This window comes from Podarcis bocagei (genome assembly GCF_964188305.1).
Source record: "Podarcis bocagei genome assembly, chromosome: 15".
Taxonomy (NCBI): Eukaryota; Metazoa; Chordata; class Lepidosauria; order Squamata; family Lacertidae; genus Podarcis; species Podarcis bocagei.
The window spans coordinates 37,801,157-37,828,492 of NC_138141.1; the positions used below are offsets into that span (position 1 = coordinate 37,801,157).

Genomic DNA, 27,336 nt, shown 5'->3' on the forward strand with positions numbered 1-27,336 from the left:
GCATAAAGCTGAATATGCACAAAAATGCATGTAAATTGCAGGCTTACTGCATTGTCTACTCTAAACTGACCCAAAGCAGCTCTCTGGAATTTAAGGAGGGGATTGTTATTTGACCTGCCTGGAGGTGGCGGGGATTGAAGGTGGCACCTTCCCCAGGAGAAGAATGAGATGAACCCTGATGAATCAGTTCAGATCCACCGCTCCCTATCAGGCCGAGGGAGTCGGTGTTTGTGCACACACAGCTTTCCGGGTCATGTGGCCAGCATGACTAGACCGCTTCTGTTGCATCAGGACACCGTGATGACATACCAGAGTGCACAGAAATGCCGCTTACCTTCCCGCCGCAGCGCTACCTATTTATCTTGGGGAGGAGGTGGCGCTGTGGTCTAAAACACTGAGCCTCTTGGGCTTGCTGATTGGAAGGTCAGTGGTTTGAATCCGCACAATGGGGTGAGTTCCCATTGTTCAGTACCTGCTCCTGCCAATCTAGCAGTTCAAAAGCACACTGGCACAAGTAGATAAATAGGTACCACTATGGCAGGAAGGTAAACGGCATTTCCGTGCACTCTGGTTTCCGTCACGGTGTTCCGTTGTGCCAGAAGCGGTTTAGTCATGCTGGCCACATGACCCGGAAAACTGTCTGTGCACAAATGCCGGCTCACTCGGCCTGAAAAGCAAGATGAGGGCCGCACCCCATAGTCGCCTTTGACTGAACTTAACCATCCAGGGGTCCTTTACCTACTTTCCGGTATATACTTACATTGGTATGCATGGCCCACACAAAGTTGTTATCACCAGCTGCAAGGAGTCTGGTTTGGGTAAGATTCCCATGATGAGTTGAGACCTCTGTGCCAGCTCAGTGATCTGGGGCAAAATCTAGCAGAATTTGCGATCAAGGGACATACACGAAAAGATAGTTAGAAGGGTTTATTGATACCTATTAATAGGCCGAATTGCCCAAGCATTATGAAACAGCACCTAACGGATTAATAATTAGCATTGCAATTATGTGGACACAACAAAACCCATCACGGGAACCTGTCTTTCATGTTGACCCATAAATCATTGCTTCCTGCCAAGGCTATTTAGCAGACAAGGAGTAAAAAAAAATTATCACGTTGCCTAGCCAGCTTTATACGTGGCTTAATCCAAACAAACACACTTCTAAGCTATGAATATTCATGAGAAAAATGCCAATAAGATCAGCAGTCTTTAAAAATAAGGAGACATAACAGAGTTGTCAAAATATGGATACAGTCAACAGTATTTAAAAGCTATATGCATTAATAAAATATAGATGTCTACTGGGGAGGTTGCCGGCTTCAAATTTTGGGAAAAGTGGCAAGTTCCATTGTGCCCCCTCTTGCTGACTATTGACTTTCAGGCCCCATTTGAACTATACATTTCAAGTACAGTGGTACCTCAGGTTAAGTACTTAATTCGTTCCGGAGGTCTGTTCTTAACCTGAAACTGTTCTTAACCTGAAGCACCACACTTTAGCTAATGGGGCCTCCATCTGCTGCCACGCCACCGGAGCACGATTTCTGTTCTCATCCTGAAGCAAAGTTCTTAACCCAAAGTACTAATTCTGGGTTAGTGGAGTCTGTAACCTGAAGCGTATGTAACCCGAGGTACCACTGTAGTAACATACCACTTGAAACAACCATGGCTTTCCCCAAGGAATTCTGGGAGGTTTCGTTTGTGAAGGGTGCTGAGAGCTGTTACAAGACCCTCGAGACCCTCTTTCCCCTCACAGGATGGTTTAACATTCATATCCTCTTCCCAGGGAACTCTGGGAATTGTAGCTCTCTAGGGGGAATTGTGGATCCGCTACAGCCCCCAGCATTCTTGGACATGTGTTTTAAATGTACTTTCCATATATGGTGTGTATGCACCCAATAGGCCAAATTTATAAACGCAGCCTGATGGAAGAAATGTGTGTATCTGTGTATTGCAGTTAACGCTTCAGGGTGCAGGCTGCCCCCCCCCCTGAAAGAAAAATAATTGGAGCCCAGCGTTAGGCTGAACCCGACACCCTAGTTTTCTGCGTGCAAAGAACGCCTGCAGGAAAGCACCCGAGCATGCCCGCCTCCACGTGCAGCCTGGAACGGCACCGCCCAGGAAGAGGGCTTTGTGTTTGTTTCTTTTCACAATCGTGCCATGCTGCGCTGAGACGTCTAAGCGGAAACTCCCGTCCTGTCAAAAAAAAAAAAAACAACAACCCCAAAAGGAAAAGCAAGCAGGCGCGCTCCCGTCCGGCGAAGCGCTGCGATCCAGTCCGGGCTTTGCCTGCAATTCTCCCTATAGTAGCTGAGGGCAGTGTCAGTCCCTTTTTTTCTTGTTGTGTTTCTGTTACACATCGCCATCTTGTTACAAAGCCCTTTCCTTGTCTGGAAGGTTCGCAGAGGGGCTCGGGGCGGAGGGGGCGATCGCCTGGCTGGCTCCGGCTTCTTTATTTTTTTTTCCTCCTCCCCCCTCCCTCTTCCCCCTTTGCAGAAGAACCAAACCCCGACATTAAAATTAAAGAATCCTGCCGCGGGGGTGGCAGCGTGGAGTTTCCCTTCTCCACTTTTTTATTTTATTTTTTTTAATAAGTCTCCCCAAGACTTTGGATCCTCCGCCGAAACGCAGCCCCGAGAAATGAGCATTGAGACATTGTTAGAAGCGGCCAGGTATCTAGAATGGCAAGCTCAGCAACAACAGAAAACACGTGGTAAGCCAGTGGTGGTGGTGGGAATTAAGATCTCGTGTCTCTCCTTTTTGAAAGAAACGCAGAATAATTAAAAAATAATAATGCACGCGGTGGGATTTATCTTATTTCCCCCCCCCCCCGGTTTTTTGATTGTTGGAAGAGAAACCAACTTTGCAGCGCGAGGCGAGTCGCCTTTTCGTCGGAAGCCCGGGGATTTCACTCCCCCTTGTCACAGGCTTGCAGCGCTTTCGCCTCGGGTTGCAAAGCCTGGCGCGTGCATTTGACACGGGAGTAAGTCCCCTCGGATTCGCCGCCCAGCAAACAGCGCCTCGGGTTTGGGGCCCGTCGGTTCCCCCAGCCGAAGCCGTAGTATTTATTTTGGCGGGTTAGGAGGTGAGTTTTTCCTCCCCGCTTTGCTTCCAAAAAAGATTGCACTGCGTTACGATTGCTTTCTCCTCTGTAGCGCAGATTTTGCAATGATGATCAGGTCTTCTGATTTCTCGTCGGTTCCCTGAGTGGGGGTTTCTAGTCGGGTTCTTCCTCCTTCCCCCCCCCTCCTCCCGTTTTTGCAAAATGTCCCTTTTTTGTTTCGTTTTAATGAACATTTGGGCGGGGTGAGCGGAAATATTTTTGCACCGGTTTAAGAAAAATATGAGATTGCCTAACGAGGCGGCGGTTGTGAGGATAGTAGGTTGCCTCGCTTAACAAGCGCGTTGTGGACCTGCCTACTTAGAAGCAAGCCCCATTGTGTTAGATTGGACTTACTCCCAGGTAAATGCGTCCAGGATTACAGCCGGGGGCGGGAGCAGCCTGTCAACGTGGTCTAAATGCTTCATTCTGCGTTTACTCTGAATTTGCTGACACATGCTAGCCGAGATATGTATGTATGTATGCATGCATGTATATACTAAAAAAATAATAATTCAGCCCATTCAATTCCTGCGGATGGGCAGATTTTTCCCGATTCCCGTGCTCGCGTTTATTGCCACCCCCAAAAAATAAACTACCTGACCCCTTTCCGCCCTGCAGTGTAAGGAGGGCTTGGAAGAAAAAACAAGCCTTTGCAACACGGACGTAGTTAACCGATGCAGCCCACGTAATAGCCATAATTAATTATGCTTGGGTCTCTGCCTGCTCTTGCGGTTCTTCATTCATGCATCCGGCAGCGATCCGTCCTTTTCACACGGTTTTAATTATTTCCTTCTTAAACTTTCTAAGGCGCATAGTGAATGCAAGGAGGCGCGCGCAGGCTTTTTAAGAGGCGGGCTGGATCAGAGGGTGGGTTACGATGTCATGTAGTTATGCGCCAAAAAGGGGGGGGGGAACCGTAATAGAAAAAAGATAGGAACCTTTCCTCCCTGCTGCCTCCCCGTTCTGTTTTTTTGACGATGCCTCCTGATTTATCATCAGGAGCAGTTATTCATTAGGCAGCAACTGTGGGGAGGGTTTGAATCTGTTGGGTTTCCTTTTGGGGAGGGGAAGCGTTTCCTTCTCGTTCTCGACGGAGGCTTTTCCAGGGCGGTGGCGGGGCTGCTGGCGCTCCTGATCTTAAGGCGAGAGAGGGGGAGGGGGGTGTCATATGATGCACTTTTTAAAAAACTATTTCCGCCTCTTTCGTCTGATGATGCGCCGCTCCCCTAATTGGGAAATCTGCTGGGAGAGATCCAGAAAGGGCTGTTGCTGCATGCGGGAGGAACCGACCCCCTCCGCCCCGCATACACACGCTACACACACACACACATATGCACGCATTAAAATTCCGGAGAGATGTTGCGTTAGCGCGTGGTCGAGATCTAAGCGCACAATGGAACGTTGGCGTCGCTTGTATCTTTTTTTTTTTTCATTTTCTTCCCCCTCCCCCAGGTTTGGAACGTTGCGTGTTTGCTCTGCGTTCCAGGCCCGTTCCATTGGTTAGCGGGGAACGGGTGACGTGTCAAGGCCCTGCCCTCGACCACGTGCGCTGGAGACACTCCCTCTCTGCTGCTGCTGCTGCTGTTTGGATGCGCGCTTTCATTCTTGCAACTATGCGCGTGTGCGCGCTCTCTCGTTCGCGCGCTTGTGCGTACACGAGGGTGGTGGGGAGGGCCTGCCCTCACTTGTTTGTGCTGCAGGAACGTTGGTGGTGATGATGACGAGGGTGATGTGAAATGGCATGCAGGAAAGATCTGAAAATCAGCATGCCAGTTTTTTTTTAATTATTATTATTTGCTGTAATACAGAGTTTAAAACTCCAGACCTCTTGTTGGTATTCGGGGCTCGTGGTAAAAACCTGCTGTATTGACTATGCAGGCAGCTCAGAGCGTGGGGCTGTGTTCCGTGAAATGACAACATAGAATTTGGGAATATTAACAATGAAAATTAATTTGGTGAAGATCTTTTGCACGCTGCTTTCTACTGCATTCTGAAAGAAGGAGAGCTCCAGATTAAAAATGGTTGTGGTGAAGGATGCTGAGTCTGGGATCTTCCAGACCTACATCCTATTAATCATCATTATTCTTTATAGCACTGCGTACACTCTGAACTGCTTGGATATAGCTTTGTACTGTTAGGGGTCATAAATAGACTTTTAATCCAGATCTCCTTCAACTATCTGTTTATGGCTTGTAGCAAACAACAGCCATGTCCCTGCAATCAGCCCCAGGCATGTGGACTGTGCTGTAGAATAATTTAAATATTGTTTGATAAATAAAAGGTGCATTTGGGGGGGAATCTCGCCTTACTTTTTTGAACCCAGATCTCTTACCTGTCTCTGATTGGCTTGAAGTAACAACAGCTTCAGACATGCAGGCAAACAAGAATTTGTACTGTGCTAGAGAGTCGTCATACTATATTAGTACTGCTGCTGTGTAAAAAGTTAAAGGACCGCTGGACGGTTAAGTCCAGTCAAAGGTGACTATGGGGTGCAGTGCTCATCTTGCCTTTCAGGTCAAGGGAACCAGCATTTGTCCACAGACAGCTTTCCGGGTCATGTGGCCAGCATGACTAAACCGTGTCTGGCGCAATGGAACACCGTGACGGAAGCCAGAGTGCACGGAAACTGCTGCTATGTATGTAGGGCAGATCTGAGACCCATCGTGTAGCTACTCTCCCATCTCCTTCCTCCTCACCCTGTCCCGTTTTAATCCACAGCTTTCATTTTGAAAATTTACTTATGGCTCATAGCTCAGTAAGCAACATTGTGGAGGCAGGTTGGCCTGTGGGTGTGTGACTGCAGTTGTACCTGTTTCCTTATGAAATCGGTTCCTGGCTTGGAACACAGTTTGCCATGCTTTTCTCCTAAGAACTCAATGATATATCTTGCAATTATAAAAACAGCTGCTTGTTGGCATTTGTCTGTCTCGAGAGACAATGGAGTGCGCCTCCGGGGGTGAAGTCAAACTGTTGTGTTAGCAGCACTGAAGTGACCTCCCCAGGGGCCCAAGCCTGGACAGAGTGTATGGAGGTCCTGCGCTGCCCAGATGACAAGACGCCTCTCTTGGCCTCACTGGTGTAGTCCAAAGGAAAGCAGAGCAAAGCGTTTGGCACAAGCTTGGCTGAACATGTTGCTGGAAGGAGGCCTTCAAGGCACCATTAAACCATCTTAGGTCCTCCACTCCAGATTTGTGTAGCCTTTTCTCCTCCTGAAGATTTCCTGCAAGGCAACGGAGATTTAAGACCAGTTTTCCTTCTCCTGGGTGGGCTACCTTTCCAGGTGGACAAGCCCCACCTGCCTCTTACTTCCCTCTACAGCACATGCAGAAACCGTCTTCTTGGACCCACAATTGGTCTCCTCTGCTCAATCTTCCTGTCTTCACATGCAGGGGAAGTCCTTAACTCACACTGGGTTTGAGACCCATCAGCTACCCTTATTAACCAATAGTTGTAATATTGAGGGCAATATCTGAGATTTAGTATGCTATGCTGAAGTCTGGTTTTCAGTCCACATTTCATGGGTGGGCAGGGGAAGTGTGACAGCTAGGGACAGAGGAACAGTGGCCAGGCAGGAAGGCGGCCATTGTCTTGGAGACAATTCCGTGGATAAGCCTAGGTGAGCTTTGGGGAACCTCCATGTGTTCCTGGACTACAATTCCCATCATCCCTGGCCATGCTTGACGGTCAAAGGTTGCCTGCACCTGGGCCATGTTCACCCTCCGTGGTTAGGCGTTGCGCTTCTGGAAACCATAAAGCAGCATCGTTTGAGTCCCTGCCCTGTTTTTGTGGATTACCCAAAGCAGCGAACAACTTATAGTTAATTGTTGCAGCTTGCCTTCACTTATCCCACCTCACAGGTGTGGAGAACATTCTTTCGTTGTGAATGGTCTGTGTTGCCGTTAAGAAAAAGAAGTCAGAATTGGCCAATATATATGTGGATTGTGTGATGTTTCTCCTCTATGTTCTCTAACTTCTTAAGCCACTCAAGGTTGCCATCTGAACTGGCCAGACGTTTAACTGAGAATCAGTCACAGGCCAATAAGACTTTTAGAACCGTCTCTCCCCCAAATGGCAACTAGGTGTTCCTTTTTTGGTGACCGCAACCTTGGTTTAAGGAGCCATTTAGCGCCTAGCTGAGTTTCTAACGCTGCTACCTGGCCGCTGCATGTGGCAGGTAAGATTCTGGGTTAGAAGAGGCCCTTAAATCTTTGGGCTGGCTCCAGGTTTGGTGGGAGGGAGCTAGGTAAAATGTTCTCTGGTTGGCCCCACTTCTCTGAGTGGCTCCTGAAGCAGTAGACGGCTGTGTCTAGGTCCCCCCTTGGTTTCCCACAATGCCCTTGAGCAACATTTAACATCAGGGGCATTGTGGGAAATCAAAACGCAGACTGGATCTGGCTGATAAGCACTGCTTGGCATCCTGGACCAGGAAAATAATTAAGGTGGGGCAGAATGGAAGAAAAGGCACCCACCCCTTATAGTCCCTAGCAGGGTGTTGGGGCCTGAGCAACTGGCAGGATAGGAGATGGGTGTTCTCCAACCTGACCTACAATAATATCATAAGAGTCCTAGAATTGTAGAGTTTAAAGGGGCCATGAGGGTCATCTAGTCCAACCCCCTGCAATGTAGGAATCTTTCACCCAGTGTGGGACTCGAACCCAGGCCCCTGACTGAGCCAGTTGCCACTTAAGTGCAGTTGTATTTCTGGGGCTTTTTGTGTCTGGCTTAGCATGATTAAAGGGACGCAGGTGGTGCTGTGGGTTAAACCACAGAGCCTAGGACTTGCCGATCAGAAGGTCGGCGGTTCAAATCCCCGTGACGGGCTGAGCTCCCATTGCTCGGTCCCTGCTCCTGCCAACCTAGCAGTTTGAAAGCACGTCAACGTGCAAGTAGATAAATAGGTACCGCTCCGGCAGGAAGGTAAACGGCGTTTCCGTGCGCTCCTCTGGTTCGCCAGAAGCGGTTCAGTCATGCCGGCCACATGACCCGGAAGCTGTACACCGGCTCCCTCGGCCAATAAAGCGAGATGAGCGCCGCAACCCCAGAGTCGGTCACGACTGGACCTAATGGTCAGGGGTACCTTTACCTTTTACCTAGCATGATTAAACCACGTTCTGAATCTGTTTCAGTTCTCTTGACCGTTATTGCTTATATGGTCGAAGCAGCGACACCTGTCCGTAATAGGGAGGACTCCCATGTCCCCCTCCCAAGCCTACTGGGCTAGGCTCAAGGTGCTGGTTTTGGCGTATAAAGTCCCTAGAGCTTGGGATCCGGATACAGTGGTACCTTGGGTTACATACGTTTCAGGTTACAGACTCCGCTAACCCAGAAATATTACCTCGGGTTAAGAACTTTGCTTCAGGATGAGAACAGAAATCGTGCAGCAGCAGCAGGAGGCCCCATTAGCTAAAGTAGTGCTTCAGGTTAAGAACAGTTTCAGGTTAAGAACGGACCTCTGGAACGAATTAAGTTCTTAACCCGAGGTACCACTGTACCTGAAATATGGTCTCACCCGCTGTTGTATCCAGTTGATCCCTGTGCTTTGCAGACGGGGGCCTCTGGCAGTTACCATCTTAATCAGGTGCATTCCACACAATATTGCAATCGGGCCTTCGGTGTCCTGGCACCTTCCCCTCTGGAATGCACTCCCATTAAATATTAAACAGGCACCCTGTCAGCTGTCTTTTCGGCACCTGCAGAAGACGTTCCTCTTTCAACAAGCCTTTTGCATGGAGAGCTTTCCCAGTCTGCATCTGTACTGGGATTGGTTTTTTATGGTGTGTGCTTTTTTGTTTTTGTTTTTTAAAAATAGTCATTGTTTTCACTGCCTTGTGGTTCATGAGGAAGAAGTGTGGGACAGAAGCTTAACTATTAAGTAACGATAATAATAAATAATACTGGTCCATGGGCACAGAATGTCTGTTTTTGTTTGTTTGTGTGGAGGGTGAGGATTAGAAAACTTGGTGGGAGAGCAACTGGAGTATCCTGGAAGTGGACATTTCTGAGTCCAACTAGAATCCTGAGAGGGGAGAATTCCACGCTGCAACATTTTGTCGCAGATCCCACTCATCATTTGCCTAATGAGCAAACAGTTTCTCTTGGGTGGAGGAAAGGCTTATCACTGTTTTGATTCAGGGCCCCAAGGTGCCCCTGCTGTTGTGCTTCCACCGGGTCTACTTCTTCATCCCCTTTAGAAAAAGGTAAAGGGACCCCTGACCATTAGGTCCAGTCATGGCAGACTCTGGGGTTGCGGTGCTCATCTTGCTTTATTGGCCAAGGGAGCTGGTGTACAGCTTCCGGGTCATGTGGCCAGCATGACTAAGCCGCTTCTGGCGAACCAGAGCAGCGCACGAAAACGCTGTTTACCTTCCCACCGGAGCAGTACCTATTTATCTACTTGCACTTTGACGTGCTTTCAAACTGCTAGGTTGGCAGGAGCAGGGACCGAGCAACGGGAGCTCACCCCGTCGCAGGGATTCAAACCGCCGACCTTCTGATCGGCAAGTCCTAGGCTCTGGTTTAACCCACAGCGCCACCCGCATCCCCCCCCTTTAGATAAGTAGCAGCAAAAAGCTGCTTGGAGGCCCCATGTGCAGTGCCCCGGCACCCCACAATACCATCTACCAATGTCTCTGTCCATGGTTCCCCTCTGTCTGACACACACTTGGGCGATTTCTAGTTTGCAAGCTCCTTGGGGCAGGGAGCTGATACGGCTTCACTGCAGAGTGGCCTGCACATCGATGGGACAGAACGCCAGCACCTTACCTGTGTCGACAGCTCTTGTGTTCGCTTTTCTGAAATTTGGATTGTTTTTTTCTGTGACGTGGGGTTAGGGGCGGTTCAAGGTCTCCTGCTTTAAATCTTTGAGCCATTCCTTTAGACCTGCTCACCCTGTGAAATCCCTTGCCAAAAGAGTGGGGGGAATTCCCTTTTTTGTGTGTTTTCTTCCCTTGCCTTCCTGTTCCTTGCCATGGGTGGCAAGCCTCTCCAATGCAAGGGGGGGCACACCTTTTGCAACCACAGTGGAGGATCAAATGTCTGTGTTTTGTGTGTGTGTCATATCTGATGGGAGGTAGCCTGAAACGTATTGTCTCAGCAATGAGTCACTCCAGGAAAGGTGGATGAGAAGGAAATTAAAATTCAACCACAACGGCAAAAAGAAAGAAGCCTTAGAGCTGCAGGATAGATTCCTCTTTTTCCACCCACCTTGTGTTGTTGTCGTCATTGTTTTATTACCTCTCCTGCTGCATCGCCATCATTAAAATCCAGCCTTTCCTCCCAGGAGCTGGAGCTGGTGGTCATTGTTTTCCTCCTTTCCTCCTTTTATCTTTACAACAGTCCTGTGAGGTAGGCTAGGCTGAGAGACAGCGACTGGCCCAAGTTCACCCAGTGAGCTGATGCAGGTGAGGAATATAGTACGTGGGGTGCTGACACAAATCCCTTTTAAATCTACTACATCACACTGGAAGATGGTCACGCAACAGAAGGCTCATCACATGGGGGAGGGTCACAGCTGTAAAACCTGCAAATTCTTAGAATAAATCAATGGAATGGAGGAGTAACATTGGGATAAACGATCATTAGAGACATCCTACCTGGAGCCTGCAAAAAAATGTTGCAATGTGGAGTGCATGCCAGTTCAGGGTGGCACTCAGCCAGCCATGCCCTCTTTCAAGAACTCCATTCCGTTACTCAATCCCTTGGTGTTCCCATTATCTCTTCATCCCCATAAACACGCACTGTGTTTGTTGAGCATGCTTAGTCCTCATTAGGCTGTTTTCGGGTGTTTTCCCTCAAGGGCCAGTGTTCCCCCCAATTTATTTTTCTTTTTTAGTCCTCCTGCATATTTTGCCATTTCTCTGAGTCTGCCAGTAGCTGTCTCTTATGCAGAGGAAGGATGGTGGAGTTATGGATGGTGCTGTTTGGGTTACACAAGGCCTGCGAGAATTGAGATGGCAGTATTCAGGTGGAACCTGCAACAAATTCTTGCAGTATGTGAGTGAAGCTTCTGCTCAGGCTCAGCACTGCACAACTGAGAACACTCAGTCATCATTGTGCTGTGTTTTTTGGGGGGTGGGTTTCCTAAAGCTTTTTTTTGTACAGTGGTACCTTGGGTTACAGACGCTTCAGGTTACAGATGCTTCAGGTTACAGACTCTGCTAACCCAGAAATAGTACCTTGGGTTAAGAACTTTGCTTCAGGATGAGAACAGAAATCATTCAGCGGCAGCGGGAGGCCCCATTAGCTAAAGTGGTACCTCAGGTTAAGAACAGTTTCAGGTTAAGAATGGACCTCCAGAACGAATTAAGTTCTTAACCCGAGGTACCACTGTACTTCTGCAAACCTTGGAGGATGCCTAAGTCTGCCATCTTGGAAATAATAATAATAATAATAATAATAATAATAATAATAATATAGTTACTTTCAAGTGCCTTCCCCCACTCCAAAAAAAAATCACTTCTGATTCATTCTGCTCACTACTTGAGCAGACTGCCAGGGTCTAGGAACAATGTTCGTAGCCATTGCTCTTCACTGACACTCTGGACCACCTGAATAAATCTTGCAGACCATTCTATTTAGGATGATGCAGTTTTTCCTTTCAGTGCAGCTACAGGTGTTGTTGTCATCCATCTGTCCCGAGAGAGAATGGAATGCGCCTCCAGGGGTGAAGTCAAATATCTGCGTTATCTCCCCGGGGTGCAAGCCTGGTTGGTGTGTATGGAAGTCCTGGGCTGCCCAGACGACAAGACCCCCCTCTCGTCTTGGCTGATGTGGTCCAAAGGAAAGCAGAGCAATACGTTTGGCACCAGCTTGGCTGAAGGAGTTGCCAGAAAGAGGTGCCATCCAACTGCCTTAGGGACTTCACTCTGGCTTTCCATAGTAATAATATAATAATTTAATAATTATTTATTATTTATACCCTGCCCATCTGGCTGGGTTTCCCCAGCCACTCTGTGCGGCTTCCAACAGAATACAGTGGTACCTCGAGTTACAGACGCTTCAGGTTACAGACTCTGCTAACTCAGAAATAATTACCTCGGGTTAAGAACTTTGCTTCAGGATGAGAACAGAAATCGTGCTCCGGCAGCAGCAGGAGGCCCCATTAGCTAAAGTGGTGCTTCAGGTTAAGAACAGTTTCAGGTTAAGAACAGACCTCCAGAACGAATTAAGTTCTTAACCCGAGGTACCACTGTAATAAAATACAATAGTAAGGTAAAGGGCCCCCTGACCATTAGGTCCAGTCATGACCGACTCTGGGGTTGTGGTGCTCATCTCGCTTTATTGGCCGAGGGAACCGGCGTACAGCTTCCGGGTCATGTGGCCAGCATGACTAAGCTGCTTCTGGCGAACCAGAGCAGCACACGGAAACGCCGTTTACCTTCCCGCCAGAGCAGTACCTATTTGTCTACTTGCACTTTGATGTGCTTTTGAACTGCTAGGTTGGCAGGAGCAGGGACCGAGCAACGGGAGCTCACCCGTTGCGGGGATTTGAACCGCTGACCTTCTGATCGGCAAGTCCTAGGCTCTGTGGTTTAACCCACAGCGCCACCCGTGTCCCATAAAATACAATAGTCTGTATTAAAATACAATTTTAATAAACATTAAAACTTCCCTAAACAGGGCTGCCTTCAGATGTCTTCTAAAAGTCTGGTAGTTGTTTTTCTCTTTGACATCTGGTGGGAGGGCGTTCCACAGGGCGGGCGCCACTACCGAGAAGGCCCTCTGCCTGGTTCCCTGCAACTTGGTTTCTCACAGCGAGGGAACCGCCAGAAGGCCCTCGGCGCTGGGCCTCAGAACGATGGCAGAACGATGGGGGTGGAGACGCTCCTTCAGGTATATTGGACCAAGGCCATTTAGGGCTTGAAAGGTCAGCACCAGCACTAACAAGTGTTTACTCCTTAGCCTTTTCTTCTCCTGAAGATTTCCCACAAGGCAGTGGAGGTTTTAAGGGCAGAGTTTTCCTTCTCGATGGGGTACCTAGAGTCTAGGTAGAAGAACCTGTCTTTGCACGCAGGGGAAGTCCCTAACTCTCCGAGGGCTTGACACCCATCGGCTACCTTCATCTGGTTTAGTCAGCTAGTCTAAGCCGTTTCCCGTGTGGCCGCTGTCACATGCTGACATCTTCTAGGAGACACAGGTAAGAGCTGAGTGCAGGGTGGGGGACCAAAGGCAGACAAACTACCCCAGAAGGAGCGTGACATGTTAGCGGCACTGCCCCTCCCTTAACACTCCATACACCCCCAGCTGCAGATGACCTACAATTAGGTCTTGCTACTCGTGTCCCAGTTACCTGAATTTATCTATCTATATAAATGTTGTCTTTGTTGCATCATTAACTTAGGGAATTTTCTGCCACAGTTGCAGCTATTGCTGGGCAGATTCGTGGAAGAGGATGGCTGGAGGCAAAAGACTCAGCTCTGTTGGCTAAGCTGCTTCCGTAGCCGTGGCCATCAAGTGATAATGTGACTCTTCTGCTGCAGTTATCACAATGACTCCCTTGGAAAACAATGGTTTAAATAAGGTCTCAACTGTTGTTGGATCTGTAGAATGAGCTCTTTTCCTTTGGTAACTACTTCCTTGAGTACTTTGTGTGCTCTCAGCTTGACTTACCTCCTAGGGTGGTTCTGAGGCAACACCAGCCTACCTTTCAAGGTAGTTGGGAAAGAATACAACAACCTTTCATTGGCAAGGATTACAGGGAAGCAAGTCACCTACTTAGGAAAACCAGTCACACCTGAGGTCACCTTTGTGTGTGGTTGTGTGTGCTTTTCTGTTTTCCTTTTTGATGGTTGGAGGCCAGTGTCCCAACTACGCTTCTGGGTGTTTCAAGGCTTCTCCCTTGAAATCTCTTTCAAAGCAGAGATTGTTCCTCAGTTCTGGGGCACCCGCCTACTGTAGCTGAGGCAAAACCCAGACAAACCGGCTGGCAGAGATGGAGGCCGCTCAATCAGTGGGAAACGAAGCAAAAAAAATGGTGGCGTGAACGCTGTTCAGCCATGGTTTTGCTGTCAGTCTTCCATCTCCCCTATCTGTAAAGTGGGAATAATGGTTATCTATGTTGCACATCCCTGATTCGAGGATGAACCTGCGCTCTGAGGTTCCAGAGCAGTGTTTGAAATTTGCATTTTGCACCTGGCGGCCAACCAAGTGGAGATATCTGGGTGCCAGGATGGCACCTGACATTTCCATCATCTGGGGATCATTGGATCTGGACACTGTTTTCACACACTAATATCCCGTCCTGTAGAATTCTATCAGTTACATTTTATCTGCACAATCAGAATGAATTTCTGGAACCAAATTGCTATTTCTGTGCAGCCTGAGCAGGAGCAATCACCCTTAAAAAAAAAAAAAAGAGGTAGGAATAGGCCGAAATAGATGTGGACTGGATTAAGGGACTTTACTTTTTTAAGTTGTCAAAGTGCTTAATTTAGCTCAAGGTTATAATCTGAACTAGTCAGATATTTAACTGAGGATCAATCACAGTCAGTCCATCATTTGAAAAATAAGAGCTGTCTTGCCACCAAAGGGCAACTAGATACAGTGGTAAAAGGTAAAGGTAAAGGACCCCTGGATGGTTAAGTCCAGTCACTAATGACTCAGGGGTTGTGGAGCCGGCGTTTGTCCACAGACAGTTTTTCCGGGTCATGTGGCCAGCATGACCAAGCCGCTTCTGGCGAAACCAGAGCAGCTCATGGAAACGCCGTTTACCTTCCCGCCAGAGCGGTACCTATTTATCTACTTGCACTGGCGTGCTTTCAAACTGCTAGGTTGGCAGGAGCTGGGATTGAGCAACGGGAGCTTACCTTGTCACGGGGATTCGAACTGCTGACCTTCCACAACGCTACCCGCGTCCCAGATACAGTGGTACAGTGGTTAACAACACCTCAGGTTACAGACACTTCGGGTTACAGACTCCGCTGACCCGGAAGTAGTACCTCTGGTTAAGAACTTTACCTCAGGATGGGAACAGAAATCGCATAGCAGTGGCAGCGGGAGGCCCTATTACCTAAAGTGGTACCTCAGGTTAAGAACGGTTTCAGGATAAGAACAGACCTCTGGAACGAATTAAGTACGTAACCAGAGGTACCACTGGCGACTGCGACCTTGATTTAAGGAGCCATTTGGTGCTTAGCTTGTATATCTGGGTTTCTAACACTTTTCCTGAGAGGATATCCATGGGGGTGTGGTGGGAATGGGCAGTGAGACCCTGCAAAGTTCTTTGCCCTGTGGTTATTGAGCAAAATTGCAGTTGTAGTGTGATCAGAGGTGATGGAGATGCTTCAGCAGCCCCTAGGCCCGGGGAGACAGGACGGTGCCCTCCAGGTTGTTGCTGAATTACAACTCCCATAATCCCTGGCCATTGGCCATGCCAATGGGTGTTGATGGGAGTTGTAGTCTAGCAACACCTGGAGGGCCACAGGCTCCCCATTCCTGCTGCAGGAGGACTGACTTCTGGGAAAATGCAAATTGCACTTTAGGAAATATTTCTCTTTGGCAATGATGACAGGTAGACATCTGGAAGGGACGCCTAGCTTAGGCCTTCAGGGATAGTAAGGGGGTGCCTCACGGCAGTGTTTTATAGCCTCCCTTGGGATTCATCCTTCCATTGTGGATAAGCAATACTGACCAGCATACCCATTTGGCAGAAAGGGGATATGGAAGACTGATGCACAAGGCTGTGAAACCTGCAGCTGAAGAGGGTGCTGAAACCAGCTCCATATCCCAAGCGCTAGCTTCTGGCTTGTCTTGCTTTTCTAATTTTAAGAGCATGTGCATCTGTATACTGGAGTTTTTATTTATTTTTCTAGCCTGAGACTAGCAATCGGATTACGTACCTGAGTTTCTAGCACTGCTTTGGCCTCATACGTTCTGACCAGGTGAGAGGGCGATTCTGTCTTTTACAGGTGTCTGTTTCTTCCCTTGCTTCCACATGTGCTAAGGCAGCCTGGCTGCATTGCGGGGCTCCCATGTTCAGTTCTGTCGAGGGGACCCCTAGACTTCTTCCCCATAAATGGCGCCATTGCCCGTAGGTTGACCCGTGGTAGCCACCTGTTGAGCTGGCCTTGGAATGCGACTTTGTGACGTCTTTGGGTATGTTTATGTAACAGGAAGTGGGAAGAATGTTTTGGGATAGGAGCTGACTCAGTGGGTACGAGCCTCCATCTAGGTCAGGTGACACCTACCTGAACTCCCCACCCAGCTGGGCAGGCGTGAGTCACTCCTGCGGCTAAGAGAGATAGATCCCTAGAGCCACAGGTAGAAGACGTATCGCGGTGGTCAACCTCCAAAAACTTTCCTTCCTGTCCGTGGCTCCTCCGTTTCCTCGAGGAAGGGAACCCTCCACTGTGACCTGAGCTGCGTACACATCATACTTTTAAAGCACCCCCTCAAAAAAATATATCATGGGAATTATAGTTTCTTAAGGGTGCTACGATAAACTACAGTTCCCACAATTCTTTTTTGGCAGGTGGATGGCGTGCTTTAAATGTATGGTATGCATACAGCCCTTGTTTCATTCTTGGCCAGGTTAAAATTGTCACTCCCTATCACTATGAAGTGTTAGAAACTTAGATATATGAGCTAATCGCCAAATAGCACCTTAAACCGAGGTTACCGTCACCACAGCGGAATGTCCAGGCGCCATTCCCCCCACCCCATAAGATTTATTGTTATTATTCTTCATTTAAATTCTGTGCCACTTTATATTTTAAAGAAAAAATCTCAAAGTGCTTTGCAACACTTTAAAACATCAAACAAAACAATCCAGGAGAAAACAAATTTAAGCTTCAAGGGAAGTATTTCAGAGCCTTCTCTAAGTGGCATTTTGCTTTCCCCCATATTTATTAACCTACTTAATTTATAGAGCTGCCCCATGGCAGAAGTACTCTGGGAAGCCAGTGGGGTGTAGTGGTTAAGAGTGTCAGACTAGGACCTGGGAGATCGGGGTTCGAATCCCCACTCAGCCATGAAGCTTGGAGTCAGTCCCAGCCTCTTAACCTACCTCACAGGGTTGTTGTAGAAATTAACTGAGGAGGCATGGGGCTCAAGATTTCTGGGAATTTTGCTTAGCTTCAAAGAACCCTTCCACCAGCGCCACCTCCTACCCTGAGGGCTGACGCTCCTAGTCCTTAAGGCGACAGAGGACGGTCTGGATAATTTTATACAGTGGTACCTCAGGTTACATACGCTTCAGGTTACAGACTCCGCTAACCCAGAAATAGTGCTTCAGGTTAAGAATTTTGCTTCAGGATGAGAACAGAAAGCGTGCTCCAGTGGCACAGCAGCGGGAGGCCCCATTAGCTAAAGTGGTTTCAGGTAAATAGTTTCAGGTTAAGTACGGACCTCCGGAACGAATTAAGTACTTAACCCGAGGTACCACTGTTATGTCAGAGACGTCTGTTGGAGCAGGATTCGCATCTGTGTATGTGTGTGAAGGGGATGGTGCTTGGCTACAACACCATAGCTGTCAACATTTCCCTTTTTTTAAGGGAAATTACCTTATTCCGAATAGGATTCCTTGCAAGATAAGGGAAAAGCTGACAGCTATGCACAACACCCAGTTCAGGGCTCCTTGGATCTGTCTCAGATACGGAACAAACCAGGCATCCGTTGAGCCAAAAAGCACCCGAGGCTTGTGTAACGCCCGTGAGCAAAGTGTGCAACATTGCAGAATCCGAGCTTTGGCTCAGTTTTGCTGCATGCTTCCCGACTCGCCGATGCAGTTGTGTGATCCTGCAAACGGCGCAAGCGACTTAAAGAGTTCGGCCGCTGGAGTCCGCCCCCCTTTTCTCTCTCCCCGCCCCAGAAGCTGGCATCCCGTACTGCAGATGCTGAATGCGACTTCATCATGAGGTCTTTTGGCCGTTCCCGGTGGTGACGTGCGTCATGGGCGAGAGAGGTTCTCTCTGCCGCTTGGCTGCCGCCCAGCTGACCTGCCGTGTTGTCTTCTAAAGTGCACAGCAGGCAGACACGTGCTTGGGGGCTGGTCCCCCCCCCTCCTGGTGTTTTCGAGGGAGAGGGAGCTTTTTCCGCAGCCTCTTGCGGTTGAGTAATTCTCTCGGCTCACCTGCTCCAGAACTCTGGCCCGTTTTCTCCTAGGTGGTGTGTGTGGTTTTAGTTTTTTAGCTGCTGCGTAAATATTCCTGGGGCCGGCGAAGGGAGACGATGGCCGTCCTCTATGCAAAGGCATTGAGAACCTTGAGCTTGGGGTGGGGGCATTAACTGTCCCCCCCCATAAGCCTCTCTCTCTGGCTTCCTGGAGGCATCTTGCTTGGAAATGGGGTTGATCCTGCACTGCTTGGTTCTTGTCCACCACAAAATCACCCAGCAATAAGAATTGGCCGCAGAAGGAAGAGCAGGGTGGTTGGGTGGGTCTAGCCATTTTGAATGTTTGCGTTTACATACCATGCCATCTGCGCTTCATAGCGGCTTCTTATCATGGCTCCCCCTCAAAAAATCATAATCCTGGGAACTGTAGTTTATTAAGGGTGCTGAGAGGAGTTAGGAAGACAACCTGTTCTCCTCACAGAGCTGCAGTTCCCCAAGTGGTTTTTAACAGCCCCTCTGCCAAGGGATCTCTGGGAATTGTAGCTCTCTTGAGGGATTAGCTGCGTCCCCTAACAACTCTCAGCGCCCTATACAAACTACAGGTCGCAGGCTTCTTCGTTAACCGCTTAAACTGGTATAATACTGCTTCAAATGTATAATGCAGATGGGGCCTAAGACTCTTAAATCAGAGGGTTTTTGGGGACAGCCGATAACCCCCTGCCCTTGTCTTCTGTCTGCTTTTGGTGTGTATTTTTTAACTGCTGTTTGCGTTTTTATGCTTTAGTTGTTAAGTATTTAATTGTACTGCTTTATATGGTTTAAAGCTGTCTCGTGGGTGCGCAGAGATGGGAAAGGTGGGGTTATAAATCTCTTCAAATGTATGGTTTTATTTGGCAAGGTGAGGCCGAGGCCTAGGCGATATATTGGCAGGGGACTTGGGGCTGGCTCTGCTGGGGGCAGCAGCAGGCTGGGGTCAGCTGTTTTGGCCACAGCCCCTGAGGCGCTGGGGTAAAAGCGCCTCATCTCCCATGATGAGAGCTGTGGCAGTTTGCCCAGGCATCGTACTGACTGGGGCCAACACAGCTTTTTTCAGCTTCTGTGGTATATCGCCAAACCGCGATGTTGAAAACCCGACATTGCCCAGCCCTAGCGAGGACACCCATATCTCATTTATCGAGTTCAAGCAGTGCATTGTCAAAACACATGGCAGGCCAGTGGAGGCTGCCGAGAAAGCCACCAGGCTGAACTGGATTCCGCGGCAGCAAGGGGAACTGGTTTCACTGGTCTGTTTTCCCTGTCAGGAGAACAAAAAAGAAAGAAACGAAATGACTGTGAGGCAGAGCCTGGCTGACGTCCACCAGGCTTTGGGTCTAAAGGAGTCACAATGAATACCTCTGAGCTTATGCAGAGTGTTCTTGCTGCTCTAGGATAATTGAGTCAGACTATTTGTCCATGTAGCTCAGTGTTGTCTGCACTGACCAGCAGCAGCTCTCCATGGCTTCAGGCAGGGGTTAGAGAAAAGGGGAATGATCTCTCTCCTCAGAGGGATAGGGTGGGGGTGGGGATCCAGGGCGATGTGGGGAGTTATGCAGATGGTGCCTGGGTGGTTTTCCAGCCTGAGGGCCACATTCACTTCTGGGCAGCCTCTTGGAGGCCACATGGCTGAGGGTGGAGCATGAAATGCACATTTTACCTTCCTCAAATAGGCCGTTTTCTTAGCACATGTCATGTATCCCTATGTATACACTCCACCCAAGGGTGCAAAGCAGGCCCGGGAGAAGGTGCGTCTGGAAAGGGGGTGTGGGCTGGGGAGAGCCTCGGGGGCCAGGGAAAGGAGCGTGGAGGGCCACATTTGTTCCTTATACCTGGTATAAGGTATTGCGTATTTCTTATGTAGAGACAGAAATGTGATTGGCTGGACTGGATAGGCGGGGGCGGAGTCGTGTGGAAGAAGGAAGGCCAGAGGGCCAATTGCAGCAGATGTCGGGTTGGTTAGAATGGGCGGAACCAGAAATGGGTGTAAAGGGGGCAGGAATACAGATTTAATAATGAGCACTAGATGCTTGAAGTTAATGCATATTTTACTTAAAAGCCTCTCAGAGTGGCTGGGACAACCCAGTCAGATGGGCATATAAATAATAACATTCTTTTCTTTCTTCTTGCTGTTGTTGTTGTTATTATTATTATTATTAGGCTGCCAAAGGTGAGAAATGGTGTGGGAACTATTTCCAAGACCATTGGTTGCTTAATCAGTTTGAATCTTGAGTGTATTTTTAAAAAACTTGGTTAAATGTGGGGGTGTGGATAAGTTTCATTCTTATGGTTTTGCTTCTTCACCTTACGTTGGAGTTGTTAATTTGTTGTTATTGGGGCTGTTTTAATCATTTGTGTATATTATAGTATCTTCGCGCCCCCTCCCCTTTAAATCTTTATTGCTTTGGTGGCCACTCTGGGATTTAAAAGAAATTGAAGAGCAGGCTACAAACGCTGTAAATAGGCAAATAAATAAAGTATCGGAGCGCCGTCATAAAGATTTGAGGAGCTGGGTATACCAATAAAGTCAAAATAATGGGCAGGAAAGATGCCTTTAGGAGAGGAAAAGAGCAGCCACTGTCTGCCTCTGGCCGCAACATTTGACTCCTACCCTTAGTCAGGTTTATTGCATTTGTTTTTCTTCAGGGTGAGGCAGCTCTGAGTTGTTTTATAAGTGTAAGCTCTTTGCGGTCTGTGACCTATGGGTCCTCCCCTCACTTGTGAGTGTTACTCTGCTAAAAAAACAGCCCCCTCGTGTATGTATACCACTCCATAAATAATATTCAGCCTTTGAAATCTTCAATCTTTTAAGACCCACTTTTAACCCATTTGGAGACTCATTTCTTAACGTTCCTGGCAGTCACGTTCCTGGGGACGCGGGTGGCGCTGTGGTCTAAACCACTGAGCCTTGGGCTTGTTGGTCGGGAGGTCGGCAGTTCGAATCCCCGCGACGGGGTGAGCTCCTGTTGCTCGGTCCCTGCTCCTGCCAACCTAGCAGTTCGAAAACACGTCAAAGTGCAAGTAGATAAATAGGTACCGCTCCGGCGGGAAGGTAAACGGCGTTTCCATGCACTGTTCTGGTTTCGCCAGAAGCGGCTTTTACACATGACCCGGAAAAACTGCGGACAAACGGCAGCTCCCTCGGCCAATAAAGTGAGATGAGCGCCGCAACCCCAGAGTCATTTGCGACTGGACTTAACTGTCAGGGGTCCTTTACCTTTACCACGTTCCTGTCACAACCCACTTTGGATTAGGCCATGACCCACTGGTGCGTACTGACCCACCAGTTGAGGACCAGTGCGGTAAACATTTTTTTCAGCCAGGGGGGCCGCAGTTTGGGGTGAGCAAGCTTCCAGGGGCCGGGTGCAGGGGGGCAAACTTGAATAACATATTTGGGGGGGCAAGTAAGCCCTGCACTGCATAATTGATCACAATACCCAGCACAGAATATCCTGATGAATGACAGGATAGAGATGATATAAATATGGTAAAGGGCCTAATGGGTATTCCCCCCCCTCTTTCTCCCCCCCATTTTTATTTTTGGGTTTTTTTAATTGTTCTTATTATTCTTGTTCGGTAGGCCAGTTTGATTCTCACTGTATTTTATGTCGAAAATTCACATTATTAAAAATAACAAGGTGCAGCATGCTCACACCATTTGAATTGCAATGCCTATCCACTTGGGGGGGGGCTGGCCCCCTCAAATGTTGTGGAGGCCGAAGGGACCTCAGCCCCTAGGAGTTGACTCCTATGCCCGGGCACCAGTAGGCCTAGCGGTGGGAGGAACAAGAGGTGTCGGCCATGTTTTCCTGTGGCACAAAGGTCTGAGGGTTGTTGTTTTTTTACGCCCCCCCCCTTAAAAAAACACACCTCTCTATCCTCATCCACACTAGCAAGAGGCACCATCGCAGTTTGGGGACACATTCCCAGACAGGCAGAAGTGCCTGAGGAGAGCGCAGAGCAGGGCCACAGAGTGGTGTGAACTTGGGGAAAGGAAGCAATGAGGGATCTCAGGGCCCGGGGGGGGGGGCATTTTGTGCCCTGGGCCCAAGACCCTCCACCTTCGCGATGCACGGACCTCGGAGAGAAACACTCTAGTTCCTATTAATCGTAAGAGTCGGAAAGGGTCCGCAGGGGTCATCAGCCAGGTCACAAGGTGGTTAGATTGGTCTCAACTAGGGCCAGAGTCTTTTCAGTACTGGCCCCGACTTGGTGAAACGCTCTGTCACAAGAGACTAGGGCCTTGCGGGACGTGACATCTTTCTGCAGGGCCTGCAAGACAGAGCTGTTCCACCCGGCCTTTGGTTTGGACTCAGTCTGACCCTTATGATTCCCTCCCCTTATGGTTTTGATCTATGGGCTACTTTTAAAATGAGGCTGCATTTTAAATTGCATTTTAAGTTGTATTTTAAATTGGTCCCCCCCCCCCAATTACATTTTTACTGTAATTTTACTGGTGTCAGCCCCCCTGAGCCCGGCTCTGGTCGGGGAGGGCGGGGTATAAATAAAATTTATTATTATTATTGTTGTTGTTGTTGTTGTTGTTGTTAGAAATTAGCCAGGTGTGTTTTGCAACCGGCGCGGGTCCAATGGCGACCCCATGGAGATCTCTGGGTACCAAGTTGGCGGGTTACATCTCCATCTGGCCAGCCTCTCCAGCTTTCTTGAGCCAGTAAGCAGAAGAGATGACTGGGTTTATATACCACTTCCCTCCCCACCCCAGGAGTACGTGGTTCAGCTCCCTCCTCAGTTATAACCCCTACAAACCCCTACAGTTATAACCCCTACAAAGGTAGGGGTCCTGTGAGGTAGATTACGAGGCTGTGACTGATGGCAAGCATCATGATGGGAGTGGGGATTCGAACCCGGACCTCCCGGGTCCCAGTCTGACACTCTAACCCAGAGCTTTCAAAACATTTCACGCCGCTGACACCCTTTTTAGACCTGCGTCATTTGGTGACACAGTCGTTCAGTTTAACTAGCAAACTGGAGGTTAAACTAATGCCTTTCCAGCCCCGGGAGGAGCATTTGCTCAGCCAATACACAGTTTGGAAAGCTCTGCTCTAACCACTGCACCACACTGCCTTCCTAGAGTCCTTCTTCTTCTACGGGGCAGCTATGTAAATTAAGTAGGTAAATAAATAAATAAATAAGTAGGGAAAGCAAAATGTCCATTAGAGAAGGATGTGACGTATTTTCTTTGAAGCTTGACTTGGTTTGATTCTGGGGTTTTTTAATTAAATGCGCTGTAAACCACTTTGAGATTTTCCTTTTTCTTTTAAAATCTAAAGCGGTATAGAAATGAAACGCAATAACAACAAATCCCAGTGGGAGTGGGGGGAAAGGCGCCTAGACATTTGGTTGTGGTGACCGCAGCCTAGGCTTTAAGGTGCCATTTGGCGATTAGTGCATATACCGTATTTTTCCTTGTATAGGACTAGTGTGTTTTGGTTTTTGAAAAATTAATCTTAAAAATTGGGGTCGTCCTGGATACAATTTTCCCTCATTTTCTCAATTTGGAGTCCCAAAAAAGAGGGGGCGTCTTATACATGGGAAAATACAGTATCTTATAACACAGAGACCCTCGCTCTGTAGGAACAAATGTCTGTCGATAATGACCGTGGTTCTTTCTCTCTCTTTCCCCCCCTTCCCTTCCCGAACAGAGGAGAACGAGAAGCACGAAAAGCTACGCTTGGAGCGCGAACAGGAGCAGAAGAAGGCCAGCGTGCCTAGGGTTAACCATGTCACTCGCCCCGAGGAGCCCCGCCTCGAAATGGCGGCCGTGCCCTTGTCTCCGCCCGCCCCGCCTCCACCCCCTCCCCCGCCGCTGGCGGCCCCCATCTCCGTCATCCCCATCCCTGTGGTCACAAGCCCCACCCCTCCGACGGCACACAACGCTTTGTCCCCGCCCCTCATCCACTGCCACCAGCCGCTCGTGAGCACTCCCGGCCTGGGCAAGGAGCCCCCCCTGGCGGCCCCCGTCATCCAGAAGACCGGCCCCTCGCTTCTTCCGGACATCAAGGCCCCCACGCCCCCTTGCAGCAGCCCGAAGCAGCAGCAGCAGCAGCTGCCTCACTATGCCACGCCGGTGCTGGCCATCTCGCAGCACCACATGGTCCAGCAGCCGATCCAGCCCCAGCCTCCCCCTCTGCAGCCCCACCAGCCCCACCACCAGCCCCTCGGCGTCAAGCTGGCTCCCTCGTCGGAGGATGTCAAGCCCAACGAGCAGAAGAAAAGGCCCGGAGGGTGAGTGTGGGGTCTCTGGGGGCAGCTATGGTGGAAAGGGGACCCACTCAGGAACCATTAAGTCCAACCATCTGCAATGCCCAGGATCTTGCCTTGTTTTGTGTAGAACATTCCCACCCACCACAAAAATAAAATAAAATAATAAAAAATAAAGATAAAATTAAATTAAATTAAAAATAAAATTAACAAAAATCCACTGGGCCATTTGCAACAGCTCCAAATCTGAAGTGGGGGGAATGAGGAGAGCTTGGCTCAAAAAGGCTCTCATCCGTGCAGCTTGTCTCAAGTTGCATTTTGATGTCTTTCCAGCATCAGGCAAAGAGTTCAAAATACCGTATTTTTCACCCTATAAGATGCACTTCCCCCCCCCCAAAAAAAGTAAGGGGAAATGTGTTTGCGTCTTGTGGAGCGAATGCAGGCTCCATGGCTTCAGCGAAAGCAACCCGAAGCCTCCGCAGCGCAGCAGGAGGTCCCTCTATGCTCCGCAGGCTTCACGTTGCTTTCGCTGAAGCCAGGAGAGGAAGAGGGATTGGTCGCACTGATCCCTCTTTCTCTCCTGGCTTTGCTTCGCTGGAGAGGCGCTGCGCAGCGTTCCCTCTGCGCAGCGCCCCTTCAGCGAAGCGGGAGGAGAAATGGAAGGGGCTCCGTTTCTCCTGCTGCGTCACTGCGCAGAGAGGGAGAGAATATTTTTTTCTTGTTCTCTAAAACTAGGTGTGTCTTATTATGGTTGGGTGCATCTTATAGAGCGAAAAATACGGTAGTAGTAGTAGTAATAATAATAATAATAATAATAATAATAATAATAATTCTCCCCTGGTCCTTCTGAGGGCCGTTCTTCTGGTTTTCATGCTGTGAGGTTTTTCTTTCGCTTTGCTAATTATTTAAATAAATAAAAAGGAATTCTATTTGAGACCCTGTAGATCTGCTGCAGGTGGGCATAGATAACCAGTGAAGCAGGTGGACCAGTGGTTTGGCTTGACCAAAGGCAAGCGTTTTTGTGTGGTAGACCGCATGCTTTGCATTCAGTCGCTCCCAGGTTCAAGTTTGCACATCCCCAGTGGAAATCGGGAACTGTGGATCAGTTGCCAAGAAGTGACTACCAACTATAATGGCAACGTTCTGCCTCTGCTGTTGGAGGCAATATGCTTCTGAATGCAGGAAACCGCAGGAAGGGGCAGCGCTGTTGTGCATGTTGGCTTCCCCTAATTGGCCACTGTGAGGACAGGATCCTGGGATACCTGGGCCATCAGCTTGATGCAACTAGGCTCTTCTTACGTTCCTGGGGAAATACCTCCGGTAGAACGCTTGGAGGAGCTGAATACACTTTTCTGCAGGCCAATGGAAAGAGGGATGGCTTGTTAAACTACTCTGGGAATTGTAGCTCTGTGAAGGGGATAGGAGCCTCCTCACGACCCTCTGCGCCCTTAGCAAACTACATTTCCCATGATTCCTTGGGGGAAGCCATGCCTGTTTAAAGTGGCTTCCTTGTGCTTTAAATGTATTGTGAGGGCAGATCCATTGAAATGGAGGATTTAAGTTAGTTGGGTCCCAGCAATTTCTTCTCTGAGGAGGAGGAATATTGGGTACATCCAGTATCTGTAAAATAGAAGAAGACCAAGCCATTCAATTGAAGACTGTATCACCTACAGCGCGAGACGATGCTGTTTGCCTCGTTCGTCTGAATTCAAACTGTTGCATTAGGGAACTTCTCTTCATGCCCGCCCGCCCCCCCCCCCAGTAAAAATGACCCAAAATTGTGCAGCAAGTGGGTCGTGTTGCTACTTTTCTGTGCTGCAGACAAAGCCCAGCCCTTCGGGTTCAGTGTGGAGATTTGTTAAGCAGCATGTGTTTCCCTCAGCAGGTTGACTGCAAACAGATGCATTTGTTGCCACGACAACAGGGGATGTGACAATCGGGGTGCCACGCAAGCCTTGTGTGCCTGTGAAAACATGGGCTGTGGGACTGGGAGGGTGTCTTGTGCTCCAAAGGACCCTGGGTTCAAGGATCAGAAGGAATAATTCGAGTGAAGCGCATTAGCTTGTTACACATAGGAATGTGTAAAATTGTTTTTGTGCGAGAGAGATGGCGTGTGAGAGAGAAAGAGAGAGAGAAAGAGAGAGAGTTTTATCCTTATTCCAAATAATTCCTTCCATGTCTATATGTTCTGGCTTTGTTCCAGCCCCTAACAGCAAGTCAGCATGCCTAAATTGATCTGCAAAGCCTTTGCAACAGCTGGCTCTCTAAACCCCCCCCCCCAAATCTCCATTTGGAAACTTTTAGGTTTAAGTGCAGAGCTCTTCTGAAACCTGGTGCTGATGGTGAATTTTTATATATTTTTCTTCTTCTTCTTTTGGACTTTAGGGTTGGCACCAGGGAAGTCCATAATAAATTGGAGAAAAACAGGTATGTAGCTTTTGAAAAAAAAAGAATGCAAAATGATAACCGGTTTTGCACGTAACCAGTGGACTGTTTGGGTCGGCTGGAGGTTAGACCAGGGTGGGGGCATTCCAGCTGTTGTTCCAGGGGACACAGAGGTTTCCCAGGGAGGTCGGTTATGGTAGGCGAGATTCTCTGATTTTTAAAAAGGGGAGGAAATCAATTCAGACACTGTGCCAAACCACTGGTTTCACTAACCATAGTTCAGAACCCAAACAATGGTTTGTTTTTTTCCAGATGGGCAGCAGGCAAACCAGGGTACCAAAGCTGTCTGGTGCTGCTTTTGCTATTCCACCTGCTCAGCATTCCAGATTGTAGCTGGTTTGTCAGTAGCAATGCTACACCAAACCATCATGAGCACACAATATGATTTATTAACAGTGGCTTCCTGCAATTCTAGTTTGCTGTATGATTTCCAGGCATGGTTTAATCATGTCACATCCCAGGACAAACCACGGTTTGCAAACCCA

General features: G+C 48.7%; 1 protein-coding gene across 1 annotated transcript in view; it reads left to right on the forward strand.

Moving 5' to 3' along the window:
- The first annotated feature begins 2,342 nt into the window (after window positions 1-2,342).
- The window catches only part of MNT (MAX network transcriptional repressor), a 62,950-nt gene continuing 37,956 nt past the window's right edge, over window positions 2,343-27,336 (forward strand). Inside the window, exons 1-3 of the mRNA XM_081173026.1 lie at window positions 2,343-2,713; window positions 23,848-24,430; window positions 26,792-26,833. Coding sequence (XP_081029152.1) covers window positions 2,641-2,713; window positions 23,848-24,430; window positions 26,792-26,833 — 698 coding nt within the window. The 5' untranslated portion in view covers window positions 2,343-2,640. The remainder of the gene's footprint in view (window positions 2,714-23,847; window positions 24,431-26,791; window positions 26,834-27,336) is intronic.